Raw genomic sequence first — 18,574 nt, 5'->3', positions numbered from 1 at the left:
TTCAGGCCGTAAATCGCAATTCCGCTTCCAACGGTCATTAGAATTTAAATTTCTCTCTCATATGCAGCAAATTTCATTAAAATCGGTTCGGCGGTTATCGAAGAGAAAAGCGTTTCCGCGTGTTGCACGCACTTTGAACGGGCCGCGTCGGAGTTGGGGCCCCTGCGCGCTGTTCGGTTCGCGCAGGGAGGACGCGGCCGCGCACACAAACCGCGACGCGGACAGGTCGGCCCGTGTGTGCATCTGCGCAGGAAGTTTACCGCGACAATCCATTGAGAAAACGAGCTCGACGCTTCGAGCGCGTGCCGCCGGCGATTAGACGCAGACCGCATCGACGAGTGCGTAGTCGCGGCCCCGTTTCCTGCCGTCGGCGCGCACTCGGCGAGAACCAAACGCAGTAAGTAAAACAGGGCACAATGACCCTGCGAGCGAGGGGGTCTGTCGGGAACCGTTTATCGACTTCGACGCTCTCCGCAAAAGACACACACACACCGACCGATTGCGGGAGCACAGCTCGCAGAGACGTCGTCGAGACGCCACAGGTAACCGAGGAAGGACCGGATCAACACTTCTATAGGTGGCCCATGGTTGCAGGTAACCACTTCACTTAGTGCAGCTGCATAGAGTTCAGGTGTTCATTTGTGTGCACGCGTGAAAGTTATTAATTTTATACCGTAACCCGGTGCCGTAGTTGTAGATGACAGATGTCTCGGCTAACAATCTTCCATAAAACTTTACCCAACCTCCCCCTCCCTCCCCCAATATTCGGCAGCTCTAATTTAACCAGCCAATCGTACATTTACCCGCTTTGAACATACATATAAAGTATAGAATCAGTATTTTCACGCACAGACTCACTTCAATATGCCATACAGTAATAAGGCAATAAGGAGTGGAACAAGATACCTAAATATGTCGCTGAAATTACTAACGACACAACATTTACCAAATCACTTCAAGCCATAGAAAACTGAATTCGGTCTCGGCGAGACTGAGTTAGAGTGAGCGCGGATGAGTCGTATTTTTGGAAGGACTGGAGTCCAACCGTGTCGGCCCACAGTCAAAGGGTACATCTTGTGGGTCTGAGTAAATTCTGTTAATTTTGCCGACATATGTACATCAGCTAACGCAGCAGTATAGTTACCGTGTCTTCTAACCGTCTTCCAATTTCTTGCCACGTGAGTGTCTACTTCAATGATATATCATCCTTGTATCTCGTTTCTTCCGAACGGAACACCTACGGTGTTCCGTCGTTACATGTCTGACGACCGAACCGAACAGCGTAGAGCTCTTAGAATAGTATCTAGCACAATGTTGTTAAGTGTTTTTTTCACTGGACAAATTGGCTAAAGCTAGCTGGAACACTCTATAGACTGGATTTCTCATAGATCTCGATTTACTAAGTAGTCTACAGACCATCCAGCTTAAGATGTTCACATGTAAACTTTTTGGGCTTCACCCCACAAAGCTCGAAGTCTAATGTTTGATACGCTGAGCTCAATACCTTGAAATCCTGATATTTATGGACGGAAAATTTTACGCAAAAAGCCCTAGTAGCGTTTTTCACGCGGTGGAGCGACGTTTCAACGGTGGATATATACTCAGCGTTCACTTGTGGATAGCTCACGAATTATACTAATTACGTTCAACTGCAGTAACATTTTTGTTGCTTGTACGAATGTGGTCTTCACCCGCCGTGGTTGCTCAGTGGCTATGGTGTTGGGCTGTTGAGCACGAGGTCGCGGGATCGAATCCCGGCCACGGCGGCCGCATTTCGATGGGTGCGAAATGCGATAACACCCGTGCACTTAGATTTAGGTGCACGGTAAAGGACCCCAGGTGTTTGAAATTTTCGGAGTACTCCACTACGGCGTGCCTGATAATCAGAAAGTGGTTTTGGCACGTAAAACCCCATAATTTTAATGTGGTCTTCATTACGAGAAATAAAGGTTATCAAATTGTAATTTTGTTTGATGTAGAATGGTGTTTGGACTTTCTGGCCCATTAACTGAGATCAATAACCTTCCGGACGGCTTGTTTGCAGAAAGTGTACCAGAGAGCACTCAATAAAACGGCCAGCTCCATAAGCCCGCAGCCTCTGCAAACAAATCCGCGGCCATTCACCATGATTGTAGCCGCTATTTTATGTTCCGTGCAGGACAAAATCATATTTCATGCAGCGATCTCAAATTATCACCTCTGTATTACGTCAGTTGGCTCCATCTGTCGGCCTGCAAATTTGCTAATCTAACTAAAAAATTTATTAAATTATGGGGTTTTACGTGTCAAAACCAAGATCTGATTATGCGGCACGTCGTAGTGGGGGACTCCGCAAATTTGGACCACCTGGAGTTCTTCAACGTGCTCCTAAATCTAACCACACGGGTGTTTTTTTCATTTCGCCCCCAACGCAATGCGGCCGCCGGGGTCGCGATTCGATCCCGCGACCTAGTGCTTAGCAGCCCAACACCATAGCCACTAAGCAACCACGGGGATGCTAATTTAACTGCACTACCTTCTTCTCGGTCTGCCATGTTTGAGCGCATTTCTGTTCCCTTGGCGCCCATTTTGTTACTCCGATAGACCACCGGTTGTCTGCTCTACGGTTTACATGAACTGACCAACTTCAGTTCTTTCTCTTAATCTTTTGAAGGGATACTAAATAAAAAAAAATTTAGCTGTATTAGTAAATTACCCTCTCAGTGCGCGCGCACACACACACACACACACACACACACACACACACACACACACACACACACAAAAAAAAAAACCACTCTACCGTCAAACTAGGCCTGATAAGCAAGAAGATACGCTCTACCATGAGGGTGCCAGAAAAGCCACTCTACCCTCAGACGAGGCCTGATAAGCTAGAAAAGACGCTAAAACAAAAGACGAGCGACGATGTACGTTAGGTCCATTCGATTCCGCCCTGAGAGAACTAGTTCCCGCCAGTTCAGTGCCAATCCTTGCTCGTGCGAAACCAGCACGTCACGAACGGCACGAACGCTGCACCGCCTCTCTGACGGGGGCAGAGGAAATGCGGTGAAGCCGCCCTGCACGAAGCCTGCCCAGTGAAACGAATAGCGACGTGCAGATGCTGCCATTTTGAAATGGTAAAACGAATAGCGAAGTGTGGCGCTTCGCGAAATAGTTCGAAAAGAGCAGGCGAATTGAATGGTTTTCGTCGTAGATACGGACAACGTTGTATTCTCAAGGAGGCAAATACTGAACATGGCAAGTTTCGTGAACTTCATTGCGTCACAACTACCCAAGCACGAAAAAAAAAAAAAAAAAAACTTCGATATTCGTGACGCCACACTGACGTGCAGTTAGGGCTTTTCGTTTCCGTGTATACTTATGTGTATTGGCATGAAACACAGCATACTTTCACATTTCTTATGTTCTACACGTTCTACAAGACTTCTTGCACTACACTATGTTTATTTTTTCTTATAGAGCATATTATTTGCAATGCGCTCAGGGAACCACTAAATATTACAGATTCGGTAATCTCATGACGTTTTATGTATTGTACTGTCAACAGTATGGCCTAAACCTCAAAACCGGTCGTCTCTCGCTCGCGGCTTTTCCATTTCACATCAATGCCACGGATAATACTGCACATAACGACCTGCGCGGCGGCGTAAAATGACCGGTGCGCAGTTTTGTCGGCTGTCTCGTACGCGCCCGCACGCCCAACTGCCGGTCCCAACCGGGCCGAAGGGCCGAGTCCAAGAGGGCCGATGTCCACCGGAGGGGTGGCCGGCGGTGGCGCGCGCTCGGAGCAGACGACCAGCCCGAGCACGATGGCCGGCCACTATCGACGCCTCGAGGCTGCTATCGCAGACGCGCTGTTGGCACCCAGCTGCCGGCCATTCAAGACGGCGGGCGTCAGGCATGAACGGAACGTCAAGTTCTACACAGGTGAGCGCAGCTCTGCGCAGGTGCACAGGGCGCTGCCGGCGTGCGTACGCCGAGAGCGCCACCGCTCGAAATGCATTGCAACCGGCGCGCTCGTTCAATCGCTTGTTTGGCCGACGGAACATCTGAAGCCAGCTCTTGCAGGGCACGTTGAGGTCCTGAGGTACGCGTGCAGCTGTGGTGCTCTTTCCTTCTTTTTTTTTTTTTATTTTAGATTCCATCATTCTCATTGGAGAGCACTTCGTGGTGAAAGGTAACAAGCTGGCGTGCGTCTAATTAACTTCCCTGCCTTTTCTTATCTATTTCCGAGGCTCTGCAGTTGTTGTTGATGATGATGATGATTAAAGATTAAAATTAAATTCCGGGGTTTTACGTATCAAAGCCACAGTAGGATTACGAGGCACACCGTAGTGGGGGACTCTGGATGAATTGTGACCGCCTGGGGTTCCTATAACGTGCATCCCGTGCACGGTACGTGGGCGTTGCATTTCAGCCGCCATCGAAATGCGACTGCCGCGGCCAGGATTCGACCCCGCGCCCTCGGGCTTAGCAACGCAAGGCGAAAACCACTACGCCACAACGGCGGGCGTTGTCGATGACGATGATGCTGCTGTTGCGTGCAGTTGTTGTTAGCTGTAAACACTTCGGAAATGTGGCTACTGAACCGCCTGCTATCCCAAAACCCCAACTCTAGAGGATGAGATCTAAACGCTCAGAGCTCTAGAAAGCTAAGTGGGAGAAAGCAGTAAACCAAACGCTCCACCCTGGCTGCTAATGAAGTATACACAGCGTATACACAGTATGCACACAACGCATCCAAAAGCAACAGAAAAAAGGCGCATATTCAATAATTCGAACAGTATACACTGTAGCAAAATGCGGTTCCAACGGAAACAGTCAGAAATACATAATTTGTTTTAGCAGTGAAAAATATTTCACTGCCTGACAAGGCACATTTGTCATAGACAGATAACTTAGTAACGCTTTGTGCCACTGTGCTACAACTGTACAAACTACTGACAGTAACTGAAGTGACACCTGTTTTTGGCAAATGTAACTGTTTTTGCAATAACTCTTTATTAATAAAACGCCATGCCATTCTGTGCATTTCCGTCAAAACTGCACCGTGCTATTGTATATGCTTTTTCCAATGATCTAATCTTTATTTTTTCTGTTACTTTTGGATAGCCGGCTCTGTGTATCCGCGATCGCCCTGTAGAGTGCAAAACGCGAGCTCGGGGTCACGGGGTCAGCCAAACGATTTCGAAGAAATCTGAGAAGTGGTAGGAGTTTTCATAAAAGCGAAACTCATCCACCTGTCTTTCGGGAGAACGCTACAAAATGAAAGTCCATTCGGGTTCCTCTGAAAGCGAACTTCGCATTATGGTCGTGCGACTAGTTATATATTATAATGCCTATTGGTTCCGATCCTTTTTAAAAATTTATTCGTAAGCGAATTCCTAAAAATATTAATCCAGGATGTAAAGTCAGACGCATGTATGGAAGTGGTTTAAGCATGTTTTTCCCGTCAGCTTTCCTGAAAATTTTTTCGCTCATTTCAAGAGTGCTTATTTGATTTCGGCCGCTGCCATAAGAATACGATGATGATGACACAATGATTGTTTTGAAAATTGTAATCCCCCACCCATGCATGCATGCATGCATGCATGCATGTATGTATGCATGCATGTATGCATGCATGTATGTATGTATGTATGTATGTATGTATGTATGTATGTATGTATGTATGTATGTATGTATGTATGTATGTATGTATGCATGCATGCATGCATGTATGTATGTATGCATGTATGTATGTATGTATGTATGTATGTATGTATGTATGTATGTATGTATGTATGTATGTATGTATGTATGTATGTATGTATGTATGTATGATGGAGCTCGTGACTGTCACAGTAAAATTCAGCTTTGTTCAGTCTATCCAATATTTTTAGATAATGGTCGGGACACATATCAAACGGAAAAATAATTAATGGCTTGCAAGTGTCTGTGCCTGCGTTTCCACCTATAGCTGTTCCTCTTGTTTCCTCCCTGTGATGCGAAAAACCAACAACAAATGGAACAGGCTGGAGCCCATGGGTGTACTCCAACTTCCTGTCGCCGAATGAACTACACGACTCTGGATACCACAGCCTATCTCGCAAGCCCTTCGGGGAGACACCGGCCAAGGCTCCACAAGCGGGTAAGTGCATTGTGTTCTATATATACGGGCAGACGGAGGCGAGCCGCCCAGTTTTCTTTATGGGTACACTAAATGCGGCAAGTAAATTACTGGACTGATATAGATGAGAACATATTCCTGGAGTTGAGAATACGTCGCTCGCCGGGAGCACAAGCCTGACTAGCCAAAAAGAACGCGAGGACGAAAAACGCGTGATGACGTTACGGAATTACTGCACTAGCTCCTCGTCAGGCAGTTTTCTCAGCGCCATGGCGGAGTTATATAGACAAACGTTTGCCAGTAAAGATGTTTACCCTGATGTATTCGGAGGGGTAATCGAAGACTCAGCCTGCCATCCGTTGCTTAGTAGCGTAACAAGGTGGGCTGGTTGGTGTGGAAATATACTGCGCGTAAAGGGGGCGCTTCTGTCACGTTGTTAAACGTTCGTGTTTTACACACAGTGTGCTGTCCAATGTTCTTGCATAAAATGCGGCTTAGATCAAGGGATACATACCCGCATAAAAGGCAAACATGACGCATCATCGGTGACGTCATAAATCCCCGCCCCGCCCCAACCTCCTAAAATCGACGTATCGGTTGTCGTTATGAATCACGCGACGCGAACGGCGCGAAACACTCCGGCGCAGTGAGCAATTTGTGTCGTTTTATTTTACAGCGGAGCTGTTTTAGGCTAGTTTCCAGCGTTTCGTGATGTGCGTAGGCAAAAACGATGGCGGCGTCTGTAGAGCAAAAATAGCATTAGGTGAAATCGTATCAGCGCATGTGTCCCAGCTGCGCTTGAGGCCACATGTGTCAAAACCAGTGATGGATGATGTTTGATGCGTATGCGTAAACAAGGACAGCGCAGCCATTACTCCCTATGCCTTCCCGACGTGGTATCTGCCGAAGCATGCGCAGTACAGACTGCGCGGACGGAATCGTTGTCGCCACCGTAGACGTTTATCCTGGAACGTCAAAGAGGGACGTTTAAGACTTTATGATCGACACATTTGGGTGGGTCCTCCCGGTGGACCACAATCCCATCGTCACTGTGTGTGACCTTAACGTCGATATGTATCGCCCCGACGAAAAGTGGTTCTTGGCGTTTTTCTCGGCAAGGTTCCGCCGTCAATGTTGCACCAAGACCAATGCCTCCACGATGCGTCATCGGTCGTGCATAGACCTAACGTTCGCTATAAGAACACCTTCAGTGTCGTCATATATATGGGCGTCTATGACAGCGACCATAAAGCCATAATTACTGTGTTCACGAGATACACTTAAATACAAATAAACACAACAACGTGCGTATCTGTGTTGTATTTTGTTGATTTATTTTATTTATAGTTACATACAGCGCCGCTGGTCATCCATCTTCACAGAGTGGAATGGCTGTAAATTATTTTCTAGAGACGTGTTGTTGTTGTCGTCGTTGTTGTGCTCAGACTGGTGCATACAAAGTAAAGGCAGAACGCGTACACGCGAAATTTTGTCGTCGTACCAAGCTTCCTGGTCAGCCGCAGCTGTTAACCGCTGACGGAACATAGTTGCTTCGCGACAAAAACACTCCCGCTGAATTGCAAAAACGCTTAGATTACCGTAACAGCTATCACAGGAAGTAAGACGATGAGAAAAACAAAAAGCGTGCGTTTCTGGCGCACCCCCTCTTCCCCCTTGGTAAGAGAGTCGACGAGACCAGACTAGCTGCAGGCAGTTTTTTTGTACCGCCGATAACGCGAGTATACTATGACAGCCCGCTTGCAAGAAAGAGAAGAAGAAGAAAAAAAGAAAAAAAAATGGAGGAAGAAAGGGCATCTCCAGAGTGAATGGAGACCACGCAAGCTGACCAGCAGCGGAGCGACAGCTGATAAGTTCGCCACCAAAGCACGAGCGAGCGTTACGAGCGCGCCGCTCAAAACAATGAACCGGAAACGCAGGACCAAAGTCCGGTGGTCTGCGAGGGCAGAGGTTTCGAATGGACAACGAACCCGGAGTGTTTGGCCGCGAGGCGTTTCCGAACAGTCGACTTCGGGATGCGCATACGTTTGCGTGTGTTCAGAACTACGCGGGGGAAAAAACAAGACCAGGAGAGGAAAAGGGAAGCAGACGACACGCAGGGCTTTGTGCCGTCTGCTCCTCCTGTCCATGTTGTGCTGCGTAAATGGCGCGTGCGTAAGTCGTACAGCGGGACGCGAATGAATGAGTGACATGAGTGGAGCGAGCGATAAGAACCTCGACACGGTCAGAGACGCAAACAGGAGGAAACACAAGCAAGGACTACTAAACAAACTTCCGGTGATGGTAAAAACGCAGAACATTTACTAAATCTTTAGTCATTGCTATATGATGACGCAGAAGTTGCCGTTTGTTTTATTTAACTACGAAAAATATACTCCTCTATGTAACCCCCTCCCCCTATTTTGAAGGAGCATGTAGATCATTTATAAACTACCCTTTTTTTTTTCGGCAGAGATGAGTTTTGCGATTTTGTAGATTATTTCTACACTGCTCAGTCGCTACGAGGATAACGCGTGTGCATAAACCCTGTATAATATCAGGCGAGTAATATGCTGCGCTGTCAAGCCTATCATGCGGGTCCGGAGACCTCACCTGAAAACTAAGTAAAACATCCACAGCCTTCAGCGCGGATGAAATACGTTTAAGCTGAATTAAGGTAATGCTTAAGCGAACTAGGTCAGCTGAGAATCATCGCACACTCTCTTATAGCCCATGTGTCGTGTTTGGACGTCAAACCCAATCGACTAATCATGACAGGCGGCGCAAATAGAATGGACTACAAGAAAATTGGCAGTTTAGCCCGAAGGGCCAAGCATTGACAGTGATATAGAACTCCTTGGAAAGTGTTCTATAACTACACAGCTGAGACATCTTGGCACGATGCAGAACGCAAGGCAACTTCTTCTGGGTAGAAGGAACATCGTTCTAGTATCTGCCAGGCGTCTCGCAATGCTGATATGCGCTGCCACCGAGCCGATTGAGCGGAGCATGGATTATGCGTTCCATTTCGCTGCGCCTATTTTGCAGCCAAGCGCACTCCGCGTACCTCTCTGAAAGCCACCATCCTGAAAGCCTCCTAACGCTGCATCCTCACTGCGCCAGTGGTAGTGACGATGATGATGATGATGATCATGATGATGGCTACTGGCATCCAATTTGAATAGGGGTGGCGAGGAACAGTCACCTATTATAGTGTGTGTGAGCTACTTAAGCAACCATTCGATTCGCCTTGCACTTCGTGAACTATATAGTTACCGCCAGTTCAGTTACATTTCTTGCTCGTTAAAAACCGGCATGACACGTCCTGCACAAGCCCTGCACTACTTGTCTGACGAGTGCAGGGAATTCTGTGAACGTGGCCGGCACGAAGACTGCGCTGTATGAAACGAATGGCGACGTGCAGATGCCGCCATGTTGTTGAGCTGGTTAAGCGAACAAGTGAGTGCAGCACCTTGAGACATAGTTCAGATAACGCAGGCGAATTGAATGCACCTTACGCGCTGCCGTACCGTATAGTCGAACATTCTGTCTCTGCATTATCTCGTAAAGCCTATACATAGGCGCCCATGCCAAGCGTCGCCCAGAGAGAGACCAAAGAGGGATTGGCTGCAATCAATGCGCGCAGGCCTTGTTATTCAGCACGCGTTGGCACACTCTGAGGTGTGCTTAGAGAAAAGAGTTCCTTCCTTATCCACCGCGTACACAACCTACACATGTTTGCCGCTGATACGTTTGTGAGCGCCTTCGATAATCTTTAGCCCCGCCGCATCGTATCCGCCTTTTCCTCCTCCGCACGAACCGCTCCACTGCGCATCGAAGCACGAAATGGAACATGGGCGAACGCGATAAGCGGCTGCGGATGGAAAATAGGAACAGCCTGGCCTAGCCTGCGGTCATGGGCCCGTAGTCGTATGCTGGGGACGCGTAGCTCGGACGCACATCGCAGTCGCACGAATCACCACGCGTTACAGCTACAGCGCGGCCACCGAGATTGTCAGTTTGATGAAAGGTCACGGAGGCAGTGGCGAAGGCCCCTATGCCCTATTTGCTACTAAAAGCAGACGTCACCAGGCTCAATTGTAAACTTTGGTTACACAGAGGCAGTTTTAAAGTGTTTGATCACAAAAGATTTTCAAACAGCTTCATTATTCTAGAGAAGGTAAAGGTAAATGTCCCGTCGCCATGCTGCCAGCAAACGACGTTCCTTTCCTGCCTTTTTGCCACACCGGAGCCGAGACACCGCGTCACGTATGCGTCACAAGCCCCGCTTTCTTTCCATTTCTCCTCTTCCTTGTGGCGCATTTCGCTTGACATGTGGCGGTTTCGAGCGTTCTACGTTGGCTGATTTACTGAAGTCACGTGCCGTAAGCGGTGACGTTGAAGACAGTGCGTCTGGCCAGGTGTCATTTGGCGTAGAGGCGTTTGTGCGTGCGGCCTTGACTCTTCGGCAGAAAGTGGGGCTTCTTCGCGAGGAAGGGCGGAGGGGCTTTCATTTGAAATTTGAGACGTTCTCGCATCGTGCATGATACTTTGTAGACACGATCATCAGCGCGTGATCTACGAATTGCGCTAGTCTGTTTGCAATACCAAAATGTAGTGAGTAGTTGCGCCACACATCAACCCAATTCAATGCGCCTGACCAACAGGCCCATGCTGCCACCCTGGTGACAAGTCCTTTAAAAGGAGGTCGCCATGCTACCGTGTCAGGCTAAAGTTATAGATTCTGCAATAATGATAACAGTCATAAACTATGATACTACTGCCGTACCACTGGACGGGCACTTGCTATGTTATTTAGTAATACTGCATTCAGTTGAATCACACATTTTCCAAATATAAAGTGAACGGCTATTCGCACTGTTGAATGATAATAACCACCGTTTATATATCCTTGTAACCACCACGTAGATTTTGATTATTTGGTTATCTCACGCTAGGTCGGAATAAAGCATAAAGAAAACTGATTGGAATGTCACACGTCACGTAGCAGCTACAAGTCGCCAAGCTCCACGGCAGGGCTTACTGACATTCATAGGACTGATCAAAGTATGAAAAGCGGCTGTAACAGGCTGCAATTTGAAGGCGAGCGCTGCTTTTTTTTTTTCCTGCATGATATATTAATGATATGAACATCCCTTTTGACATGGGCGGTTAGCGCCTGCAAGTTCGTCTTTCTTTTTTCCGAGCAGCGACGCCATCTGTCACTGATAACGTGAAATACACACGAGGCAAAGAGCGAGAGATTACAAACGTCCCGCTTTTAGCTCGACAGATGGCGAACTAATCGCTGTCGCTTCAAAATGAGCCGTGAAACCCACAGTTGTTGTAGTTAATAGAGAGCATCAGATTAGGGGGACGTAAGCGTTTGGGGCCTGTTGCGTTTCGCCTGCGACACGTGGTTTTGCCGGCGCGACTGCGGCGGGGCGGCGGACATTTTGGCCCGATCGTCGTCGCCGCAACACTCATCGCCAGGTGTTTCCAGGCGCGACTGCGGCGATGCGACCGCCTAGGGATCATCCTCGCATTCCAGTCATTGTGCCCGAAACAGGCGATGCCAAAGCAGGGATCTCATTCCAGTTATTGGGCCCGAAACAGGCGATGCCAAAGCAGGGATCTCGTTCCAGTCATTGTGCCCGAAACAGGCGATGCCAAAGCAGGGATCTCATTCCAGTTATTGGGCCCGAAACAGGCGATGCCAAAGCAGGGATCTCGTTCCGGTCATTATGCCCGAAACAGGCGATGCCAAAGCAGGGACCATCCTCTCAGTACAGTCATTGTGTCCGACCGGCAGCGCCACGACAGGGTGCTACGAGATCGTGCTCGACATGGTGCTACGGCATCGCTACGACCGTGTGCGTCACCATTAGCCCATTGTACATTCACGTGCTCGTCTTTTGAGGGGTTCCTTCTTGCCCTCAACTGCGAGAGTATAAAAACAGCTGCCCCCGGACGCCAAAAGGAGGGCTCCGATTTCTTCAGTTGAGTGAAGTGCTCTCCCGTCTCTCTACTTCGGTCAAACCTGACCGCCAACTCTTTGCGATGTTAAAATAAACAAGTTGTTTCGTTGTTACCAGTCGACTCATGCTTTGCCGGGACCTTCGGATGCTTCGAGTTGTACCCCAGGCCGCCAGGCCAACGCTACCCTTGGGGCTTGCGACCCAGGTACAACCACGGGCGTCAGCGCCGAGTTCCCAACAGATCGTACCAGCGGTCAGATCCCAAACATCTGGTTGGCAGCGGTGAGATCGCCTCCGACTTCAAACAACTGTCTGCCTGCGGTGAGATCGCCTCCGACTTCAAACAACTGTCTGCCTGCGGCGATATCGCCACAACGGAGGCCAGCAGCGAAGAGATGCAGTTGACGGTATGCTGAGCAGCTCAACGACGATCCGGGAGCAGTGCAACGAGCCCTGTGTGACGACTGGTTGCCTGCAGCGGAACGACTGCGCGGAATTCCTGCCTGCGAGGTTTGGTGAGTGCGGGACTTTCTTCTTCTGAGCGTTGCCAGGCTTTTTGTTAGTGTCAGAAACAGAGCTGGTAATTGTGGTTGTCGTTGCTGCCGGGTTAGTTTGCGGCAAGACAATAGTAAGCAGTAGAGAAAGCAGCATTCAGAGCAGCCATGGATTTGAAGTCGTTGCGCAAACCGAAATTGTTGGAGCTTGCAAGAGAGTTGGGTCTGGATGTCTCAGACAAACTAAGAAAACCTGAACTGCTAAAGGCTATTCTTGAGTTAGAGGCTGAGGATGACGAGCTGTCGGAATGCCTTGAGACTATTGAAGAGAGGGAGACTGCAAAAAGACAGGAGCGCGAACTTAAAGAACAAAAAGAGAAAGAAAAAGAAGAGCGTGACCATCAACACGCTTTGGAAATGAAGCGTCTCGAGATAGAGATGGAACGCGCTCGTAATGGAAGTCAGGCACACGGTGCAGGAGAACGCGTATTGTTCAAAATGACTGACCTAATGCGGCCGTTTAAGCTTGGAGAGGACATTGGTTTGTTCCTGGTTAACTTTGAGCGAACGTGCGAGAAGCAGGGGTTCTCTCGGGAAACGTGGCCACAGCGCTTGCTCACTTTGTTACCCGGCGAGGCGGCCGACGTAGTCGCTCGCTTGGATAGAGAGGAAGCAGAGGATTTCGACAAAGTAAAATCGAGTCTGCTAAAAAAGTACCGGCTGTCTGCGGAGGCGTTCCGTCGGAAGTTTCGGGAAAATGAGAAAGGCAGAAGTGAGTCATATACAGAGTTTGCGTATAGGCTTATGTCGAACATGCAGGAGTGGCTCAAAGAAGAGAAAGCGTTTGGTGACCACGATAAAGTTCTGCAGTGCTTCGGGCTAGAACAGTTTTATAGTCGGTTACCGGAGAACGTGCGATACTGGGTCTTGGATAGGCCAGACGTTTGTACGGTGGCTAAAGCCGCTGAGCTAGCCGAGGAGTTTGTGACGCGTCGGGCTCGCGGAGCTAAGGACGGTCAAAAGGGTGAATTTGGCTCGAAGTTTGAGAGGCCGAAGTTCACACCCATGAGAGCAAAGGGGAACACGCGTAGTGCGGATGCGAGTGGAAGCAGTGCGACCGAACCTAAGGAGACGGCGGCAGCCGAAGCAGAACGCAGAAAGCGGTTCGAGATGAGGCGAGCGGGCGTTTGTTATACGTGCCAGAAGCCGGGTCACTTTTCGGCGCAGTGTCCGGAAACAACACCAAAAGTTGTGTTTTTTTCAATAGGCAGCACGGACGAGAACATGAAGCTTCTCGAGCCTTACATGCGAGACCTCCTCGTGAACGGGAAAGAGTGCCGAGTGCTTCGCGATTCCGCAGCTACGATGGATGTAGTTCACCCATCTTACGTAGAACCCCATATGTTCACGGGCGAGTGCGCGTGGATCAAGCAAGCCGTGGAAGCTCATAGCGTGTGTCTGCCAGTAGCAAAAGTGCTTATTGAAGGACCTTTCGGAGCGCTTGAGACAGAGGCGGCAGTGTCATCTATGCTGCCACCCCAGTACCCGTACCTATTTTCAAACAGGTCCGATCACCTCCTGCGCGAGAAGGGGCTTTTGTTTGGTGAAGCTAGTGTTCAGGCCTTAACCAGATCGAAGGTTCGGGAGCTCGCTGCAAAGGCGGTAGTTGCGGGGCCGACGTTATCAAACAACGAAAAAGGGTCAGAGGCGCAGCAAGCTGATATTCCGAGCACGCCCGAACTGAATAAACTTGAGTCTGTAACGTTAAAGGCGCCAGATACTGGAGAGGAACCGCCCGACACGGGAAAGTTAGAAGAGCTATCTACAGATTTGCTCATCGCGCCTACGTCAGACGGACTTGATAGGTTGCTAAGAGTCAGCCGGTCGGCTTTGATAGCCGAGCAAAAAAAGGATGGCAGCCTGGAAAACGTGCGCTGCAATGTCAAAGAAGGTATCGCCAGGAAAACTGCGCGTTTTGTGGAAAGAGGTGGAGTCCTGTACCGGAAGTATCTAGACCGAAGAGGAGTGGAGTTCGATCAGCTGATCGTGCCTCAATGCTATCGCCAGGATCTGTTGCGCTTGTCGCATGGGGGTTCGTGGTCCGGACACCTAGGAGTTAAGAAAACTAAGGACCGTCTCTTGCAAGAGTACTATTGGCCAGGGTGTTTTCGGGACGCAGACCATTTCGTGAGGACATGTGACACTTGTCAGCGGGTGGGCAAACCAGGGGACAAATCGAGGGCGCCGTTGAAATTGGTACCTATCATTACGGAGCCTTTTAGACGGCTCGTTATTGATACTGTGGGACCTCTGCCGGTAACAGCCACGGGGTACAGACACATTTTGACTGTGATCTGCCCAGCGACAAAGTTCCCTGAAGCAGTGCCGCTTAAAGAACTCAGCTCAGTTGAGATAGTTAATGCACTACTGTCCATATTTGCGCGAGTTGGTTTTCCTGCAGAAATTCAATCAGATCAGGGCACAGTGTTTACTAGCGCTTTGACGACAACTTTTCTCGAAAGGTGTGGGGTAAAGCTGTTACACAGCTCAGTGTACCACCCACAGTCGAATTCCGTTGAGAAGCTCCACTCCGTCATGAAGCGCGTGTTGAGAGCGTTGTGTTTTGAACATCAAACTGACTGGGAGCTGTGTCTGCCTGGGGTGATGTTTGCGTTAAGAACCGCGCCGCATGCAGCTACGGGGTTTTCGCCAGCTGAACTGGTGTACGGTCGCTCGCTTCGATCTCCGCTTCGCATGCTTCGAGAATCATGGGAAGGCAGGGGCGACGACCCAGTCGTGGTGGAGTACGTGCTTAAGCTCCTCGAACGCTTAAGAAGGGCACAGGAGTTGTCAGGTGAAGCAATGACAAAGGCCCAGCAGAGGGCCAAGGTTTATTATGATCGGACAGCCAGGGCCCGTCGTTTTGAGGTGGGCGATGAGGTCATGATATTGCGCACATCGCTAAACAACAAACTAGACGTGCAGTGGGAGGGCCCAGCACGAATTGTTCAGAAACTGTCGGACGTTAACTACGTGGTAAGTCTGCCAGGAAAGCGGAAAGCACAGCAAGTTTACCACTGTAATCTGCTCAAACCTTATAGACAAAGGGAAGCAGTGGTGTGCATGATGGTAAACGTTCCTGAAGAGCTTCCGGTCGAGCTTCCGGGACTAGGCTCAGTGACGAACAGGGAAGACACCGGTCAAGTCATTAGTGACCTTATCAGTAAAGCACCGCTGTCGCCTGAGCAGAAAACCGAACTACACCAGCTATTACAAGAGTTTCAAGGTCTGTTCTCTGAGAGGCCTGGTAGGACTTCTGTACTTACTCATGATGTAGAACTTACCTCCACAGAGCCAGTACGATCCAAGGCGTATCGGGTGTCACCCCGCCAGAGCGATATTATGGAGGCTGAGGTAAAGAAAATGCTACAGCTCGGTGTTATTGAGGCAGGTGAGAGTGATTATACCTCCCCTTTGATTTTAGTTGAGGTACCGGGCAAGGAACCTCGTCCTTGCGTCGACTACCGCAGGCTTAATTCCATCACTAAGGATCAAATTTATCCGATCCCTAACATCGAGGAGCGCCTTGAGAAAGTTAGTAGCGCTCAGTTTATTTCCACCCTAGATCTTGTCAGGGGTTATTGGCAGGTTCCACTTACAGAAGAGGCTAGTAGGTATGCGGCGTTCATTTCACCAATGGGAACATTCCGTCCTAAAGTGTTGAGTTTTGGTTTGAAGAACGCGCCATACTGTTTTTCAAGCCTCATGGATAAAGTGTTGCGGGGACAGCAAGAATTCGCTTTACCGTATCTAGACGACGTAGCGATATTCTCCGCATCCTGGTCTGAGCATATGACACACTTGCGGGCAGTGCTAACCCGCCTGCGCGAAGCGGGCTTGACAGTAAAGGCTCCTAAGTGCCAGTTAGCACAGGCCGAGGTTGTCTACCTCGGTCACGTGATTGGTCAGGGTCGTCGCCGCCCCTCTGAAATAAAAGTGGCCGCTGTGCGAGACTTTCCGCAACCGCGCACAAAGACCGATATTCGGTCGTTCTTAGGTGTCGCCGGCTACTATCAGAGGTACATCCCTAGGTACTCTGATATCGCGGCTCCCCTGACGGATGCTCTAAGAAAAACAGAGCCTCAAACAGTCGTCTGGGACGAGACCAAGGAAAGAGCTTGTAGCGCCCTAAAGAGTGCCCTAACAAGCCAGCCTGTGCTACGATCGCCAGACTATACAAAAGAGTTCATTGTTCAGTGCGATGCTAGTGAGCGAGGCATGGGCGTTGTACTGTGCCAACGGGAAAATGGAGAAGTAGAACACCCCGTCCTGTATGCTAGTCGTAAGCTGACCAGTCGTGAGCAGGCGTATAGCGCCACCGAGAAAGAGTGTGCATGTCTCGTGTGGGCCGTTCAGAAATTGTCATGCTATCTAGCCGGCTCGAGGTTTATCATTGAGACGGATCACTGCCCTCTCCAATGGCTGCAGACCATCTCTCCCAAAAATGGCCGCCTCCTGCGCTGGAGCCTCGCTTTACAACAATATTCCTTTGAGGTGCGTTACAAAAAGGGGAGTCTCAACGATAACGCCGATGGCTTAAGTCGAAGCCCCTAACGTAGGAATCAGCCTCAAAATTGTTTGTTACTGATGTTTTTCTTCCTGAGGCAGGATTTTTTTTTAACATATTGCTTTTGTTTAGTGTTTCAAAGTGATGATATGCTTTCTAGTGCAATTTTTCAATTTGTGGACGCGTTCTGAGTGATGCTAGACTACTGTAAGGAACTAGGCAGTGGTATAAAAAGGGGAAAGAGCCTGGCAGGGCTTAGTGAGGGTTGTGCCGTGCTTGCTGACTGAGCGGTTGAGTTTCAGCGTAGTTTTAACGCTTGCCGGGAACGAGAACAAAAATGTGAACTCTCCCGAAGTCACTTTGCAGTGTCCCGTGCGAACCTGAACAAGAGAACGAGGCCTTCTCTGTGCGCTGCGCTCAAGAAACGTCGAGGGACGCCCGACTTCGATTATGAGCATCATCGAGCGACATCCCTCCGGACAGCGGATGCAGTCCCCTGTCCATCGGGATCTCCTTCCCCCGGCGGGGCGGTCTGTTGCGTTTCGCCTGCGACACGTGGTTTTGCCGGCGCGACTGCGGCGGGGCGGCGGACATTTTGGCCCGATCGTCGTCGCCGCAACACTCATCGCCAGGTGTTTCCAGGCGCGACTGCGGCGATGCGACCGCCTAGGGATCATCCTCGCATTCCAGTCATTGTGCCCGAAACAGGCGATGCCAAAGCAGGGATCTCATTCCAGTTATTGGGCCCGAAACAGGCGATGCCAAAGCAGGGATCTCGTTCCAGTCATTGTGCCCGAAACAGGCGATGCCAAAGCAGGGATCTCATTCCAGTTATTGGGCCCGAAACAGGCGATGCCAAAGCAGGGATCTCGTTCCGGTCATTATGCCCGAAACAGGCGATGCCAAAGCAGGGACCATCCTCTCAGTACAGTCATTGTGTCCGACCGGCAGCGCCACGACAGGGTGCTACGAGATCGTGCTCGACATGGTGCTACGGCATCGCTACGACCGTGTGCGTCACCATTAGCCCATTGTACATTCACGTGCTCGTCTTTTGAGGGGTTCCTTCTTGCCCTCAACTGCGAGAGTATAAAAACAGCTGCCCCCGGACGCCAAAAGGAGGGCTCCGATTTCTTCAGTTGAGTGAAGTGCTCTCCCGTCTCTCTACTTCGGTCAAACCTGACCGCCAACTCTTTGCGATGTTAAAATAAACAAGTTGTTTCGTTGTTACCAGTCGACTCATGCTTTGCCGGGACCTTCGGATGCTTCGAGTTGTACCCCAGGCCGCCAGGCCAACGCTACCCTTGGGGCTTGCGACCCAGGTACAACCACGGGCGTCAGCGCCGAGTTCCCAACAGATCGTACCAGCGGTCAGATCCCAAACAGGCCCCAAACGCTTGCGTCCCCATTATCTAAAGCTCTCTAATAT

General features: G+C 49.7%; 1 protein-coding gene across 1 annotated transcript in view; it reads left to right on the top strand.

The window, feature by feature from the left end:
• Nucleotides 1-3,729: 3,729 nt before the first annotated feature.
• Nucleotides 3,730-18,574, top strand: part of LOC142588458 (microtubule-associated protein 1 light chain 3 alpha-like) — a 30,542-nt gene continuing 15,697 nt past the window's right edge. Inside the window, exons 1-2 of the mRNA XM_075700217.1 lie at nt 3,730-3,927; nt 6,014-6,130. Coding sequence (XP_075556332.1) covers nt 3,747-3,927; nt 6,014-6,130 — 298 coding nt within the window. The 5' untranslated portion in view covers nt 3,730-3,746. The remainder of the gene's footprint in view (nt 3,928-6,013; nt 6,131-18,574) is intronic.

Source organism: Dermacentor variabilis, chromosome 7 (assembly GCF_050947875.1).
Source record: "Dermacentor variabilis isolate Ectoservices chromosome 7, ASM5094787v1, whole genome shotgun sequence".
In the NCBI taxonomy this organism is placed as follows: Eukaryota; Metazoa; Arthropoda; class Arachnida; order Ixodida; family Ixodidae; genus Dermacentor; species Dermacentor variabilis.
Note: the sequence above shows the minus strand (reverse complement) of the source record. Positions and strands in the feature narration are given on the sequence as shown.